This window comes from Neophocaena asiaeorientalis, unplaced genomic scaffold (assembly GCF_003031525.2).
Source record: "Neophocaena asiaeorientalis asiaeorientalis breed wild unplaced genomic scaffold, Neophocaena_asiaeorientalis_V1.1 scaffold438, whole genome shotgun sequence".
Taxonomy (NCBI): domain Eukaryota; kingdom Metazoa; phylum Chordata; class Mammalia; order Artiodactyla; family Phocoenidae; genus Neophocaena; species Neophocaena asiaeorientalis.
In genome coordinates, this window is record NW_020173491.1 from 6,969,586 (window position 1) to 6,985,107 (window position 15,522).

Below are 15,522 nucleotides of genomic sequence, written 5' to 3' on the forward strand. Positions count from 1 at the left end.
CTGCCATTGCAGGCAAATTTTATGCAAATTGGAGTTCCAATCTCAGCTCTGTCACCAACATGTCTCATAATCTTGGGCAAGACCTTGCTGCTCTCTGGACCTCAGTTTCCCCATCTGTGCAATGGGGAGTTGGCAGAGGTGCTCTGACCATCCGGGGTTCAGTGTGTTCCATCGTCTGGAACAGGGAGGGACAGCCCTCCCCTGCCCTGTGCTCTGACCACGAAGAGGGTGTTTTTGAGTCCTGAGTGACTTCTGTCAGCATCATCCCTCTGATTCTCCAGCCTCAGTGAGAACGATTTGTCCCTGGATGCTGTGTTCAGTTTGACCCAGTGCTTCTCTACTCTGCCGTGGCTTGTGCACTTGGACTTCAGGTGAGAGTATCCCTGGGACCCCACTCTGCCCCTCATCTCTCCCATTCACGATATAGCATCCTCAGGGCCCTGGTATGATACCAGGTCCAGTGAACATTCAATGAGTGTCTGTGAAATGAATGAGTGAAATATAGCTCCAGGGACACTCAAATTTCTCCAAATTCACCGTGGGGCACAATCCGTTGACTCTCCTGTAGTTACTCTCTGGATTGTCCTGGGAGACTTTTAAGGAAACTGGGAGCTCTCTGGTGGGAGCTTGAGTTCTCAGGGACCCACCTGAATTGTGGGGTCTCTGGAGCTGATAAGAGTGTAGAAGGGCAGGCAGCTAGCCAAGCGGCCCTGGCCAAGGCAAAGCAGATCATCCATGGTTTCAGGTGAAGTCCACCTATTCCTCCCCTCCCTGCTTCCAAGAACCGGTGTTACGGTAGCAGACAGACCACGTTCAAATACAGGCTCACCACTTACCTGCTGTGCCGCTTTGAGCACGTCACTGCATCTCTTGATACCTCAGTTTCCTGATCTGTGAAGCAGGGGTAAGAATACTTCCTTAAAACCATAAACAAGATGGAAAGACAACCCTCAGATCAGAATGGGAGAAAATATTTGCAAACGAAGCAACTGACAAAGGATTTATCTCCAAAATTTATAAGCAGCTCATGCAGCTCAATATCAAAAAACCAAACAACCCAATCCAAAAATGGGCAGAAGACCTAAATAGACATTTCTCCAAAGAAGATATACAGATTGCCAACAAACACATGAAAGGATGCTCAACATCACTAATCATTAGAGAAATGCAGATCAAAACTGCAATGAGGTATCACCTCACACCAGTCAGAATGATGGACTTGAGGACACGGGGACCGGGAAGGGTAAGCTGGGACAAAGCGAGAGAGTGGCATGGACATATACACACTACCAAATGTAAAATAGCTAGCTAGTGGGAAGCAGCCACGTAGCACAGGGAGATCAGCTCGGTGCGTTGTGTCCACCTAGAGGGGTGGGGTAGGGAGAGTGGGAGGAAGGTTCAAGAGGGAGAGGATATGGGGATATATGTACACGTATAGCTGATTCACTTTGTTATACAGCAGAAACTAACACACCATTGTAAAGCAATTATACTCCAATAAAGATGTTAAAAAAAAAAACACTTCCTTACCTCACAATTTTATTGTGAGAATCAAAGGAAATCATATCGGTGGTGTGCTTTGTATGTATATTTATTGTCCTATTTGCTGAGAAAACAGGCCACCATCCAGGTCTTGCTTGACCCAGCCTGTCTCTTGCTGCTGCCTGGGAAGGGGGCCCTTGGCCCTTTCTCAGGCTGCTGCCTCCTCTCTGCCTGCAGCTCTGAGAGCCAACGCGTCATCCTGAGGGGTGATGGAAGAGACAGGTAAGGAGGGAAAGCTCTGAGGTTGGGGGGCCTCCCCTCTCTCTCTCTGGTCCCCATTTCTTATAGGTGCCCCCAACCCCCAGACCCATGCTGACTGTTAGCCCAGGTCTGGCAGGCTGGAATTAATCACTTCTGTAACCCCTCCCCCCATGTAAATTTGCAGTAATCAGCTGCTTTCAATCTTTTCTAAGAAGGAGTGCACGTGGGAGGGAGGGGCTGATGGGTGATGCTACAGCAGAGCAGGTGTTAGGAGAGCGGATGTGTGGGAGGGTAGAGGGGAGCCGCTGTGTTTCTGCCACTGAGGACCTTTGCAGCACTTTGCAGCGTCCTGACTTCGTATGAATCCCTGCCGTTTCACACTCTGAGTATCACATTAGAGAAGCCAAGAACCGTTGGTGTTCTGAAAGTTTCCACATCTTTGCGGTAAACTAGTTCTCCGCAGGTGTTCCCGGCTGCCCCCTAGTGGAGCCCGGCACCCTGGTCTCACCTGGGCAAAAGCACGGGGCTCCTAAAGCGGGGCCAGCTGGGCAGAGTGCATTTCCAGCTAATGTGTTAGAGAAAAACACTGCTGTAGCAGGTGGGCTGCCTGAAGCCGGGGTGGTATTGCTTGCCGAGCTAGGGTCTCCATTTCTGGGAACTCTCTGGGTTCTTGAAGCCAAAAGAATTGAGGCACAGATAGGTGGATGATACCTACAGCAGTGGTCAGAAAGAGGAGGGCTCTGTCCTAGCTCCCCTCGACCTGCTCAGGTGCTGGCCACCTGGACAGGTATAAGCTGCTGGCATCCTCACTCTGGCTTCCCTTCCCCGGGCCTCAGTTGCCCCATCCGTACAAGGAGGGGCTTGACTGTCCGGAGGGCCCCTTCCAGCCCCGACTAATGAGTCTAGCCTTCCAATGTGGATGCTTTGAACTTTCCTTTCAAAATGATTTCCCCACTCCTAGGGATCTGTCGGCTGCTGGATCTTTGCCAGAGTTCCAAGCTGGAGCCCAGTTCTTGGGGTTTGGTCAGCGCCGCAGCTCCAGGAGCTTCTGGTACCGTCTTACCCACTTCTTGTTTAGGGGTAACCACAATGGGGTAAGGGGTGAGGGAGTGGAGAGCCTGGGGGTTGGGAGACAGGGGAAAGAGAGTTTGAGAGAAGGGGGAAGAAGTGTGAGGGCTGGTGACGGGGCTGCTGGCTCCGGCGTTCCCTGTAGAGAAGATTCTGCATTGTTTTCTCTGAAGACTTCCCAGCTTTGCCATGAGGGGCTGTGAGACCCTGGCTGGGCCCCTCCCCTCTCTGGGGCTTGATTTCCTCACCTAAGAAGAGAGACAGGGTTCTCTGGGGACGGGGTGGGCAGGATCCCAGGCAGGCGGGACAGATCGTGCAGAGGCCCAGGGGAGTGAAGCCTTGGCTCTGGGGAAGCATTTCTGTGTGGCTAGAGCTTATACAGGGAGAGTGGAGGTGAGTGAAGACATGGGAAAGGTGTTTTGCTTTTAGCTTAAGGATAATGGGGAGCCACAGAGGGTTTTCAGCACAGGAGAGGCTGGCCAGATTTGTATTTGTTAAAGCTAAGACGCTGGCAGGGTGGAGGATTGCAGGGAGGCAAGAGGGGGAACCCAGGGGATGTTCAAGTGGCCCAGGTGAGTGACAATGATAGCCTGGATGTAGGCAGGGGCAGTGGGGAGGACTTGGGACTGGACGAGGGCAGCTGGGCGCTCAGGGTCCTTGACTGTTTCTGTCGGAGTGGGGGGACTGGGGGCTGTAAGGGGTGGAGAGTGTGCCCTGTTGGCACTGCAGGGGCTGGCGGCCTGCAGGTTGGGGAGGAGAGTTGTTGGGAGAAGCGGAGAGCCCTTGGGGTTGGATAGGGACCCTGAGCCCTCCCTGACCCCCTCACCCTGCCCGCTGCGCCTTTTCAGCCTCAGGGAATGTCAGCTGGAGCCCTTGAGCCTCTCCCGCCTCTGTGAGACTCTGGAGAAGTGCCCGGGGCCTCTGGAAGTCAAGTAAGTACGGAGGACACAACCGCAGGGGCACAACGTGGGCACCTGCCCAGTGACCTGGGGTGGGGTGTCCTGGTTAGAGACCAGATGAGTCCCTCCTGGTCCCTTCCTGCCAGACCCCGTAGCCCTACACCATGGGAGTTCCCTAACCCATTGGTGGAAGGCTCCTTGCCTCCCAATGGCCCCAGCTTCAGACACCTCATCCCTCCCACTGAGAGAGGCCGTGCCGGGCCCAGGGCTTCATCTCCCCATCGGCTCAACTCAGGGCACCTGGGAGCCCCAGTCTGCCCCCCGCCACCCCTGGAGCCCCACCCTGGCACTCAGCTGGGCCTGCCTCTGTGGCTGGAGCCTATCATTCTGAAGGCTCCTCCTCAGGGCATCCCCCAGCCTGGGTTACCAGCTCACCCCAGAACGCCTGGGTCTGTGGCCAGAGACTGGGCTTAGAATCAGGAGTCCTGGCTCAGCCACCAACAAGCTGGGTAACTTTGAGCAAATGGCTTTAACCCCTCAGGCCTCAGCTTTGTCATCTGCAAAGTGGTCGGTCAGGCTTTCCTTCCCTCATCCTCCTTGTAATTTTATTACAATAATTACCTTAAAATAAAGAAACCCAAGACAAACCTCCCTCATCTAAATAACCCCGTCCCTCATCAACTCAGTGTTGTCATTTGTCCTGGTGACCTTCTCCATTTGCATATACAAGTGTTTTCCTGTTCGAAATCACAGGCCAGCTGCGTTCTGCAGTTTCACTTTCCATCGCCCCATATGTGTTTTTCCATTTTGCTACAGTTTTGGTTTTTTTTTCTTGCTTTCTGGCTCCCGCCTCAAATGCCCTCTGGTCCTTGCAACAAGCTCATTATCCATGTTGACAACTGGGGTGTGTCCTTCCATACGTCTCTCCATGTTCAAACACTTATGGATATGGAGGAAGGTGGTTTTGATGTTAACAGATACAGGATCTTAACAAGATTTGCAGTGAACTTTTGTCTCGTAATAGAACATTGTGGCTTTCCTAGAATATCAGGATGTGTGGAACCAATGAATTTTCAAATAAACCATTTATTTTAGAATAGTTTAAGGCTTGCTTTCAGAAAAGTTGCAAAACTAGTGCAGAGAGTTCCCCCACACTTGCCCCTGGTTTTTAATACCACTCATCACCATGGTACACAATGTGTACATTTTGGCATTCCAAATGCCAAAATAAAGGTAAAGGTTCTGTTGCTTAAAAAAAAAAAAACAAAAAAAAACCGTGTGTAAACCCCACATTGATCCCAAGCAGAGGCCGTAGCACTGTGTGTATTTGGGGTCCAGTGGAAAGCCACTGGTGTTTGTGGTCAGACCACCCCTCAGTGAACGCCTCTGCTCTGCCTGTGCTCAGAGCCCCAGGCCCAATCCCGGGACAGAGCGGGTAGTACTGAGCCTACAGCCTGGGCCCTGGCAGAGGCTCCTCGCTTCCAGTTCCAGAACCATAGGTGGCCCCTTTTACTGTTCCCCGCGAGGTGAAGCTGGGTCCCCCTTCAGCCAGACAGTAATGCGATGGAGATGGGCCAGGCTCCTGGCAGCCCCAGTGAGGGGAAAGGGCAGCCTGCAGGGGACAAAGAAACAGGGACAGAGAGAAGGGGCAGCAAAAGGGGAGAAAGGCAGAAGGAAAATACAGTCCAAACGCCTCTGGGGGTCAGGAAGTGGCTCTAGACTCGCAGGGAGGGCTGTATGTAAACCCCAAGGTGCTTAGAGACTCTGGTTGACCCAGTCCTCCAGCCAGAGCAGAGACCAAAGGATGGATATCAGGAGTTTCTCCTAAGTGGACTGGCTTCTGATGAATTATCTAGACAAGTGATCAGCTGGTTGGTCTGGTTTTGATGGGCAGTCAGGGACCCGAGCTACCCTGCATCTCTCCTTTGCTGGCCACCATTATGTTCACTACTTTGGGTTAAGGCGGCATTGTCTTCTTAACAGGTGTGTCCTCCAGGGTACCAGTCTTCATGACCCTCAAAATGATAATCCTACCAGTCCATGCCTTTTGGGGGAAAAATATCTACTATAGCCCTTTAGAAATTCACAATGCACAAGGGCAGATTAAAGGCTCTGAGAAGTCCTGCAGCAAAGAAAACTAATGGGGCTTAACCCAGCATTTTCCAAGCATATATATGACCTTCCTTTTCCTCCAGCCTCAATGATAACTCAAGGACCCCAGTGTTCAGAGGGGGTGTTTTGGGCAATCCTGGCTTAGGACCCATCTAGCTTTTCCCAAGATTTCCCCACCTCATTCAGATGCTTTGTTTCACAGATTGTCCTGCAAGGTCCTGAGTGACCAGAGCCTGGAGACCCTGCTGCACCACCTACCCCGGCTCCCTGAGCTAAGCCTGCTGCAGTAAGACTGGTTTCCCCATTTCACTGTGCAGGGCTGAGGCTCTTGCATTGCAAAGCCATCCCCTTCTGCACCCTCCCCGCTTCTCTTGGGCTGTTTCATCATTTTACCTGGCACAACTGGGAGCTCAAGTCTGCTTCCAGCTCTTCCCTAATACCTTGTCAACCTCAGGGGGGAGTTATTTGACCCCTCTAGGCCTCAGTTTCCTTATCTGACAAATGGGACTAATATTCTTCAACCCTTCCCCCAGGGTTGGGATTCAAACAAGACAGTTGCTCTAAAAGCACCTTGAAGAATGGAAGGCCTGTGACAAATGGGCCATCGTTCTTCTCTCCACCCACAGAAAGGTCACCTACTCCTATAAAGAGACTATAGTTATAGGTCATGTATATATCACACACCAGTTGGGTTTTTTTGGTAATTTATATATATATATTTATTTATTTATTTATTTATTTATTTATTTATTTATTTATTTATTTTTGGCTGCATTGGGTCTTCACTGCTGAGCACGGGCTTTCTCTAGTTGTGGCAAGCGGGGACTGCTCTTCATTGGGGTGCACGGGCTTCTCATTGCGGTGGCTTCTCTCGTTGCGGAGCACGGGCTCTAGGCACATGGGCTTCAGTAGTCGTGGCACGCAGGCTCTAGAGCACAGGCTCAGTAGTCATGGCTCGCAGGCTCTAGAGCACAGGCTCAGTAGTTGTGGCACACGGGATTAGTTGCTCCACAGCATGTGGGACCTTCCCAGACCAGGGCTCGAACCCGTGTCGCCTGCATTGGCAGGCAGATTCTTAGCCACTGCGCCACCAGGGAAGTCCCCACACACCAGTTTTTAAAGGTCACCATCTAATTCTGTAAAAGGGGAATTTAAGCAGCATCCCCAAAGTATTTAAAACTCTATTTTCTAATTTCAGCTCAGACTGGTTAGAATTTAAAAAAGGATTTACTTTAAATATTTTTCCAACAGGGGGCAAGAGCAGCTACAGCTGATATGGAAAAATACAACAGAAAATTAAATCATACCATTAAAAACAGCAATATAAGTACTCCTGCTAAGGATCTCTGGGACACCTGAGACAGCTGACATCACATCCAGGATCTCACTTATCCCTGAGTCCTTTTGGGAGGGGAGGGAGGAGATGTGTGACTTCCCAGAGGTGGGCAAGTGTGGCAGAACCCATGTCAAACTACAGAATCCACTATGGTCCCACCCTGACAGGAAAGGACGGATCAGGAAGGGTTCCTTTGGACACAGAAGTTGTGGGCTAACATGAATAGATAGGGAACCTCAAACCAGAGAGGGACTTCTCTATGCCCAAGTCACACAGCATCAGCCCCCAACTCCTCATCTGTCTTTGGAATGAGGTAGCCGGCCTGATGGTCACCAGTGCTTAAGCTTTGTATTGGGCTAGTCAAAAAATTCATTCAAGTTTTTCTATAGTATCTTACTGAAAAACCCAAACAAACTTTTTGGCCAACCCAGTATTATTCAGTCCATACTGTTTGTGCACTGCTGTGGACCAGGCACTGCTTGGGGTGCTGGAGACACAGCTGAGAGAGGAAAAAAAAAAAAGACGAGGTCCTTATCTTCTTGGAGCTTACCGTGTAGTAGAGGGAGCTGGTCAACAAGCAAAGTGAAAGCAAATAAGATGAATTCAGAGAGTGATAAAGTATTTTTCTAGAGAATGTGGTAAGGAGTGATTGTGGAGGTGATTTAGACAATGGCAGGGGTGGTCAGGGAACGCCTCTGAGGAGGGACGCTAGGGTGCTACCTGAAGGAAGAGAGGGAGCCAGCCTTTTGAAAAGCAGGGAACAGCATTCCAAGGAGATGGAACAGCATGCATGAGGCCCTGAAGCAGGATTGAACTCAGTGGGCTCGAGGAACAGTCAGAAAGGCCAGTGTGGCCAGAGCACAGTGGCCAGCAGAGTTGTAGGAGAGAAGGTAGAGAAATGAACCTGGGCCGGGTCACACAGGGCCTGGTAGCTGTGGCGAGGAGTTTGGGATTTTGCCCAAGGCAGAGGAACGATTTGTCTTTTCAAAACCTTAGTCTGGCTGCTGGGTAGAGAAGGAACTGGGACAAGCGTGGAGGCAAGAGCAGGGAGGGGGTTGTACAGCCAGGGTAAGAGATGATGGGGGCTGGGAATTGGTGGGGAGAGAGGGAAGTAGGTAGATTCAGGGTGGATCTTGGGGGTGTAGACAAGCTGATGGAGGGTTTATGGAGCGAGGGAAATGGAGACCCCAAGGATGCCTCCAAGGGCAAGATGGAAGCATCTCACTTTCTCTAAGGCAAGTGGTTCACAGCTGGAGGGTGATTTTGCCCTTCAGGAGACATTTGGCAATGGAGACATTTTTGTTGTCATGATGGCAGAGGGGGTGGGAGGTCATGCTACTGCTGGCATCTAGTGAGTAGAGGTCTGGGATGCTGGTAAACTTCCTACAGGACAGCCCCCAAATCCAAAGAATTATCTCTGTAATGCTGAGCTTGAGAAACTCTTAAGGACCTAAAGCTTCCCGCTCCTTGACAGCAAGGACTCACCTACGAGTGCTTAGGATAAAAACAATATAATAATAACAATAAGCATGGGTATCGTGCTGGCAGTGCCCAGGCTTGATATGATCCAGTCCTCATGACACCCTAGAGGAAGGTGTATAAGTAGTTCTGTTTTCCAGATAAGGAAACTGATGTTCAGAGAGGTTAAGCTACTTATCCAAGGACACACAGCCAGTAAGCAGAACTAGGACTCAAACCTCAGTCCACTTGACCTCAAGCTCCTATTTCTCGCTCTTGAGTTCCTGTCTCCTTCCTTAATGCCTGGCTGACCCACCAGCCCCCCATCCTTTTCATTCACCTCCAGCCTGTCCAGGTTTCTTGCCCACTGATCTTGCTTGGTTCCAACTTGCTCACATAGGGCCCCGCCCCTTTCCTACTCAGGCTGACCCAGATGGAACTGTCCCCAAGGAGCCCCCTCCTGCTGGCTGACATCTTCAGCCTGTGCCCACGGGTTCAGAAGGTGGATCTCAGGTGAGCATTGCCCTGGGACAACCAGAACCTAGGAGGGTGGTGCCTGGAGCCTGTTGGATGTGAGGGGCTAGGATGGAGATAGTGGGACCCAAATCAGAGACTCAGCTGCTGGAGGAGGGGGGCCTGCCCCTGGGGGCATGCTGAAGCTGTGGTCAAGGGTGGCTGACCCAGGTGCTGTCTGCTCCAGGTCCCTGCATCACGCGACCCTGCACTTCAGGTCTAGCGAGGAGCAGGAAGGTGGGTGCTGTGGGTAAGTCCCCCGGAACCGTGCCCGAGCAGCCTGTGGGGATTGAGGACGAGCAGTCTTGCCTCCTGGATGTCCAGAGCAGAGGACAGACTGAGAGGGCTGGGCTCCGTCACGGGCAAACAAGGAGTCCACAGCAGACAGGATTAGAGCTCAGGGGCCTGGTCTGAGGAAGAGCTTTATATACCAACCACACAAGGGCCTGGCACCTTGGGCAAGTTCCTTAACCTCTCCAATCCTCAGCTCCCGCAGCTGGAGAAGGGAGACGCTATATTGCAGGCCGTTGGCAAAGAGGAATTGAGGCAATGTGTAAAGCACGAGAGGCACTCACAGTTATGAGCGTCCCCCTGCGCCACACCGCTGACTCTTGGACCAGTGCTCTGTGGTTGCCTTGGTGACAGGGGAGCCAGCATTGCACAGGATAACGGGGCCAGGGAATAACCTCTAAGTACAGAGATGATGTTTCTGGTAGCTATTTGATGCCACTGGCTCACCGAGTGACCTTGGACCAGACCCTTCTCTCTGCGTCTCAGCCTCCTCAGCTGCGAAATAACAATAAATAAAGAGCTGATGTTCGCTGAGCATCTGCAGGGCACCATTCTAAGAGCCTCATGCAGATGACGTCCTATAAGCCTCACAGCTGTGGTCATGCAGCAGGAAGGGGTACAGCTGGGACTTGAATCCAGGGAGTCTTATAGCGCTCCTGGCCCAGGGGCAGGCAAACTTCTTCTGTAAAGGGTTAGATTGTAAATATTTGGGGGTTTCCAGGCCATAGGGTCTCTATCACAGCTATTCAACCCTGCCGTTTTAGCTTGAAAGCAACACAGACAATATGTAAACGAAGGCGTGTGTCTGTGTGCCAGTAAAACTGGAGTTATGGACGCTGAGGCATGAATTTCATGTAATGTTTGTGTGTCATGAAATGTTACTCTCCTTTTGATTTTTTTCTCAACTGTTTGAAAATGGAAAGACTATTCTTAGTGTGCAGGTCTTATAAAGCAGGCGGTCTTGGGCTGTAGACTTTCCAATTCCTGTCTTAACCCAACACTATCGTGACTTCTAGAATACCTTCATAGTTTCCAAGTCTGTGATTTCCAAAATGCAGGGCAAAGGCCAGGGTGGGAGGATTTTTAGGAGGTTGGGCCGATAGAGTACTTCAGCTTTATTGAATTCCTCCCTTTTCAATTCTCTGATTAAGGCCAAGAGGAAGCCTCAGTTAGGTGTTAGTGTGTCTACAGCACCTCTTAACATTTGCTAAGCTCCCTTTTAAATAAAGAGAGAGCTCTCAGCAGGTGCCAGTGTCTGGCTTGAATTTAATGATGATATTTTGCTCCTGTTTCCTGTATCCTTATGCTTATGGTCTATTTGGGGCAGGCAATCCCAGTTTTCCATTGGAGTGAGTGATACAGGGTTTCCTTTTCCAATAAATGCATTAAATAAAAAGAATGAGCTGATTTAAAAAATATGAAGTAGGGCTTCCCTGGTGGCTCAGTGGTTGGGAGTCCGCCTGCCGATGCAGGGGACACGGGTTCGTGCCCCGGTCCGGGAAGATCCCACGTGCTGCGGAGCGGCTGGGCCCACAAGCCATGGCCGCTGAGCCTGCGCGTCCGGAGCCTGTGCTCTGCAGCGGGAGAGGCCACAGCAGTGAGAGGCCCGCGTACCGCAAAAAAAAAAAAAATTTTTTAATAAAAATATGAAGTAAACAGTAGGGTAATAGGGAATTTAGGACTATGGAAAAAATCATGAAGGAGAGTAACAATGATAAAAATTTTAGATACTGGTTTTAGGTACTTTCTCATTTTAAGATTTTTTTTTTTTAAGTTGCTGGCTGGCCGTAAGCTGTTCATTTACCTTATTGTGTAGTCTCGGTGTAGGCCTCTCAAAGACACTTACTATTACTTTTGATTCCAGCATCAATAACCCTCTGCAGGAGCAGACGTCACCCTTAGTCTCCTCCACTCCACCCTCATGTCTGTCCATTAAAGTGACCGCCAAGAGCTGTAGTTCACCTTGAATCAGAATCAGTCTGGAGAGCCTTGTTCCCTGAGCTTTTAATTCAGCGCATTTGGGTTGCGTTCCCAGAACATGCCTCTCACCAAGTTCCCAAGGGATGCTGGTGGGGGTGGTCGGGGACCACACTTTGAGAACCACCTCCCCAGAGGGAGAATGTTGGTGGGATCTGCTGTGGAGGGAGGTGGGAGTGGTGGATGCTGGATGTTTCCAGAGAATCCAAGCTTGGGTGAGGCCCCGCTGAAACTCAGAGGCCACACCCAGGACTAGCCAGGGCAGAGGGTCTGAGTGGCCCCATTCCCAGTTTGCACCCCTCCCTGCAGCAGATTCACAGGCTGCGGCCTCAACCAGGAGCATGTGGAGCCACTCTGCTGGTTGCTGAGCAAGTGTGAAGACCTCAGCCAGCTGGAGTAAGTCGGGCAGGAGTGGGGAGAGGAGCCCGGGAGCGTGTGCCTGGGTGGCACCGACGGGGTGTGTGTGCATGCGTGTGTGTGTGCACTCAGCACCTCTCAGGACCAGCTGACAGGGCATGGGATGCCTGGGACTCAGTCACGTCCACGTGGTTTCTCTGTCCCCATTTTATCCCTACCATTCCCCACTGCCACCATGGTGGAGCTAATTCAGGGTATGCCCTTGATCTAATCTGGGGAGTCCTTCACAAAGGGCCACAGGAGCCCCTTGGCCTCATGTTGATCAGGGTACTGGAGCTCTGCTGGCTGGTGGGGCCTGAAAGAAGGGATCCGTTGGTTGGCCTGGCAGGTGGTTAAGAGCAACAAATACCTCAGCCCGCGGAGGGCCCCGGAGGGTGGGGATTTGTGGGCTGTCGTATGGATGAGACGTGGTATCCGTGTGGCCTGTCTTGGGTGCCCAAATAGTGCAGCCCGCATGGGTAGGTGAAACAAAGCTAATACCTATTGAGTGGTTTCTCCACTGTCCTAAGTGCTTTACATATTCTTTTTATCCTTCCAACAACCCGAAGTACTATTATCCCCATCTTATAGATGAGAGAACTGAGGTACAGAGAGTTTAAGAACCTGCCCTAAGTCACGCAACTAGTACGATGCAGTCTTTGCTCAAAACTGTTAGGAGTCCAGCTTAGGACAGGCAGGATGTAAAGAGAGCTGTCTACCCGAAAAAACACAATTTAAGTTCCTGTCGTGATGTGGCCAAGGAGAGAAATGCGGCTGATGAAAATCATGTATTTTAAAGAAAGATGAATAAGCAAGATGTCTTTAAGTTTTCCTGTTTTTTCATTATAGAGGGAACTTTTGCTGATTTTAAAGATTACTTTATTAAGTGTCTTCCTGAGACAAACTAGTTTTTCATTTTTAAAATTTCTCAGGAAAAGACAAAATAAACAAGGCTTAAAAGTGTCATAATCAGGGGCTTCCCTGGTGGCGCACTGGATGAGAGTTCGCCTGCCGATGCAGGGGACACGGGTTTGTGCCCCGGTCCAGGAGGATCCCACATGCCGCGGAGCGCCCGGGCCCGTGAGCCATGGCCGCTGAGCCCGCACGTCCGGAGCCTGTGCTCCGCAACGGGAGAGGCCACAAGAGTGAGAGGCCCGTGTACCACAAAAAAAAAAAAAAAAAAAAAGTGTCATAATCAGGGGCAAAATGAGTTCAAAGATGCAGGACAAAAATCAGATATTCCCGGGCATGCTGATTATATTGTTTCTGAAACTGTAGCTAAAACCATAGAATGCTACAATGAAGGGAAATAAGAAAGTCTTCCAGTGCAATTTCAGATATTGCATTCTCAAATTAAAAGAAGAAATCTGATGGATAAATTCATCCTCCAAATATCTTTCTTTTTCCTGAATTTACTCTTGTTCAAAAATTATGGCTCCCAACGGATGCAGGCCAAGTGCATGGTAAAAGCGAATTGGTTTTTCTCTAATCCCTGAAAGCCTGCTGGAGGCACATGAGTCCTGGGAGTGGTCACCAGATACTGAACGGGAAGATGAGGCCTGGTTAACTGTGGTGCTGGTGAGGGGGATGGTGGTGATAATTCTAGTGGTGATGGAGGTGGTGATGCCTAGTAGCAGTGATGGGATGGTGCTGGTGGTGGTGACGGTGCTGTTGGAACAGAAGTAGTGCAGAGTGGTGGAGGGGATAAGGGCAGTGCTGAGTGGGTAGAGTAGCAGTGATGGTAACTGAAGAGAAGGCACGTCTGAGCACCAACAACCTCCTCGTACCTCTTGCAGCCTTTCAGCAAACCTGCTGGGTGATGCCGGGCTCAGGTGCCTCCTGGAATGTCTCCCTCAGGTGCCCATCTCCGGTTCACTTGAGTAAGTGTCGAGCAGCTTCAAAGACAGCAAGGAGGAAGACTCCCCAGGGCCAAGAACATTAGTGGGCTTCTTTTGAGGCATCCCTAGAGAACTGCAGAGGACAAGGGCTGGGGAGGGGAAAGGGCTGATTCTTACCTTGACCCCTGCCTACCTTGGGTCCTTTCTTCCTTCCCTCATTGCCCACTATGGGCAGAGCTCCCACCAGACACCCAGGAGAGGCTGTGACTAAAGCTTGGTGATCCAAGTTGACTCTGGGTAGGGAGCAACAGTTCATCTCTAACCAGCTGCTGGGTCTCAGTTGTCCTGGCTCTTGGTCCACCCCATCCCTGAAGCTCCTCTGACCAAATCTATGGGACACAGATTTGGGGATGTCGCCACAGCAGGGAGGGTCCCTAGGAAGTCATCCTCACTCACTCAGTCTCCCCAGTGACCTGGGAGACTGGCGGCCAGAGCCAGGATACAACCCGTTGCTAGGCAGCTGGGCTTTGTGCTCTGGGCATCCCTGACCCCTGTGGGGCTGAAGTTGCCAGCCTGGCCTCATCATCACGCAGTCTCAGACCACAGGGGCAGCTCTCAAAGACTCACAGTCTGGTGCCTGACCTGCCCCGTGTGGGGATAGCGCCCCTCTGGCCTCTCTCTGGACCTCAGTGTCTCCACCTGGAGAATGGACACTCGGACACTGAGGACGCTCCTCTGGGAGATGACAGCTGGAAGGGAAGAGACGAGGGGGGCTGGGCAGGGCTCCACTGAGGTGCTTCCCCCAGCCCCCGTCCTGAACCTCTTTTCTCTTCTAGTCTAAGCCACAACGGTGTCTCTCAGGAAAGCGTCCTGTACCTGGTGGAGACTCTCCCCTCCTGCCCACGCATCCGGGAGGCCTCAGTGAAGTAAGGCGACGTTGGTACCACGTTGGTGGGGAAGAAAGCCTTGCACACTCAGTGGCCCTCCATCTGTGTGACTTGGGCAACCTCCGCCCTCTCTGAGTCTCAGGGTTCACCGAACGTGGGATCATAGTTTCCATCCTCTGAGGCCCGTGTGCCACAGGGCCTAGGGAGGCCACGGGTTAGGGAACACCAGGTTTGGGGTCCTTGAAGAAGGAGGTGGGAGTCTCCTCGGGTCGGCACGGGTCTCTCCTCTGGTCGTCAAGGGTCTCTCCCGTGGCTTCCACCCGCCCTTGCCCCTGAAGACCCAGCCCCCTTCCCTTCGGCACCCCCCTGGTGCCTGGGTCCCAAGGATGCCGGCAAAGCTGGGCCCTCGGCTTCCATACACCCCTCTCTCTGCAGCCTGGGCTCCAAGCAGAGCTTCTGGGTTCACTTCTCCCGACAGGAGGAGGCTAGGAAGACACTGAGGTAATTTCTGGTCTGGGGGGATGGGAAGGGGGGACAAGGGAGAGGAGGTTGACCCTGTGGTGGCCTCCATGCCTCCTTCCTCTCTGGGTCCTCTCCTCCTTCACACACCCTGCTTCAAGCTACTGCCTGGGTTTGCCTCTCCCCCACATCTGCCCCCAATCTCCCCTTACCTCCAGCCCCTGGGCTGGGCCTTTGAGTGGTATTTGTGCCCCTTAGCCACGTCCTAACTATAAGTCTGGAGGCTTCTGAGTTAAGAGATCAGACTCTGGAGCCACTTGGGATAAATCTTAGTTCTACCACTTAGCAGCTGTGTGACCTTGGACAAGTGACTTAACCTCTCTGTGTTTCAATTCCTCATCTGTAAAATGGGAATAATAGTGAGACCTACCCTTTAGGGTTATTGTGAGGATTGAATGAGTTAATATATATAAAGTGCTTGGAAAGGCCCTGGCTTATTTGGGTGTTGTTTATTTTTACTGTTATTATTATTATCCCCCCCCCCC

At 51.5% G+C, this 15,522-nt stretch overlaps 1 protein-coding gene across 12 annotated transcripts in view; it reads left to right on the forward strand.

The window, feature by feature from the left end:
• NLRC5 (NLR family CARD domain containing 5) overlaps window positions 1-15,522 on the forward strand; it is a 95,023-nt gene that overhangs the window by 56,673 nt on the left and 22,828 nt on the right. For 10 of the 12 annotated variants that reach the window (XM_024747353.1, XM_024747349.1, XM_024747354.1 and 7 more), the window contains 11 exons: window positions 282-371; window positions 1,720-1,764; window positions 2,705-2,794; window positions 3,660-3,743; window positions 6,025-6,108; window positions 9,040-9,129; window positions 9,317-9,379; window positions 11,707-11,793; window positions 13,590-13,673; window positions 14,468-14,557; window positions 14,954-15,019. In XM_024747353.1, coding sequence (XP_024603121.1) covers window positions 282-371; window positions 1,720-1,764; window positions 2,705-2,794; window positions 3,660-3,743; window positions 6,025-6,108; window positions 9,040-9,129; window positions 9,317-9,379; window positions 11,707-11,793; window positions 13,590-13,673; window positions 14,468-14,557; window positions 14,954-15,019 — 873 coding nt within the window. The remainder of the gene's footprint in view (window positions 1-281; window positions 372-1,719; window positions 1,765-2,704; window positions 2,795-3,659; window positions 3,744-6,024; window positions 6,109-9,039; window positions 9,130-9,316; window positions 9,380-11,706; window positions 11,794-13,589; window positions 13,674-14,467; window positions 14,558-14,953; window positions 15,020-15,522) is intronic. The other 2 variants (XM_024747356.1, XM_024747358.1) reach the window with 1 other exon arrangement.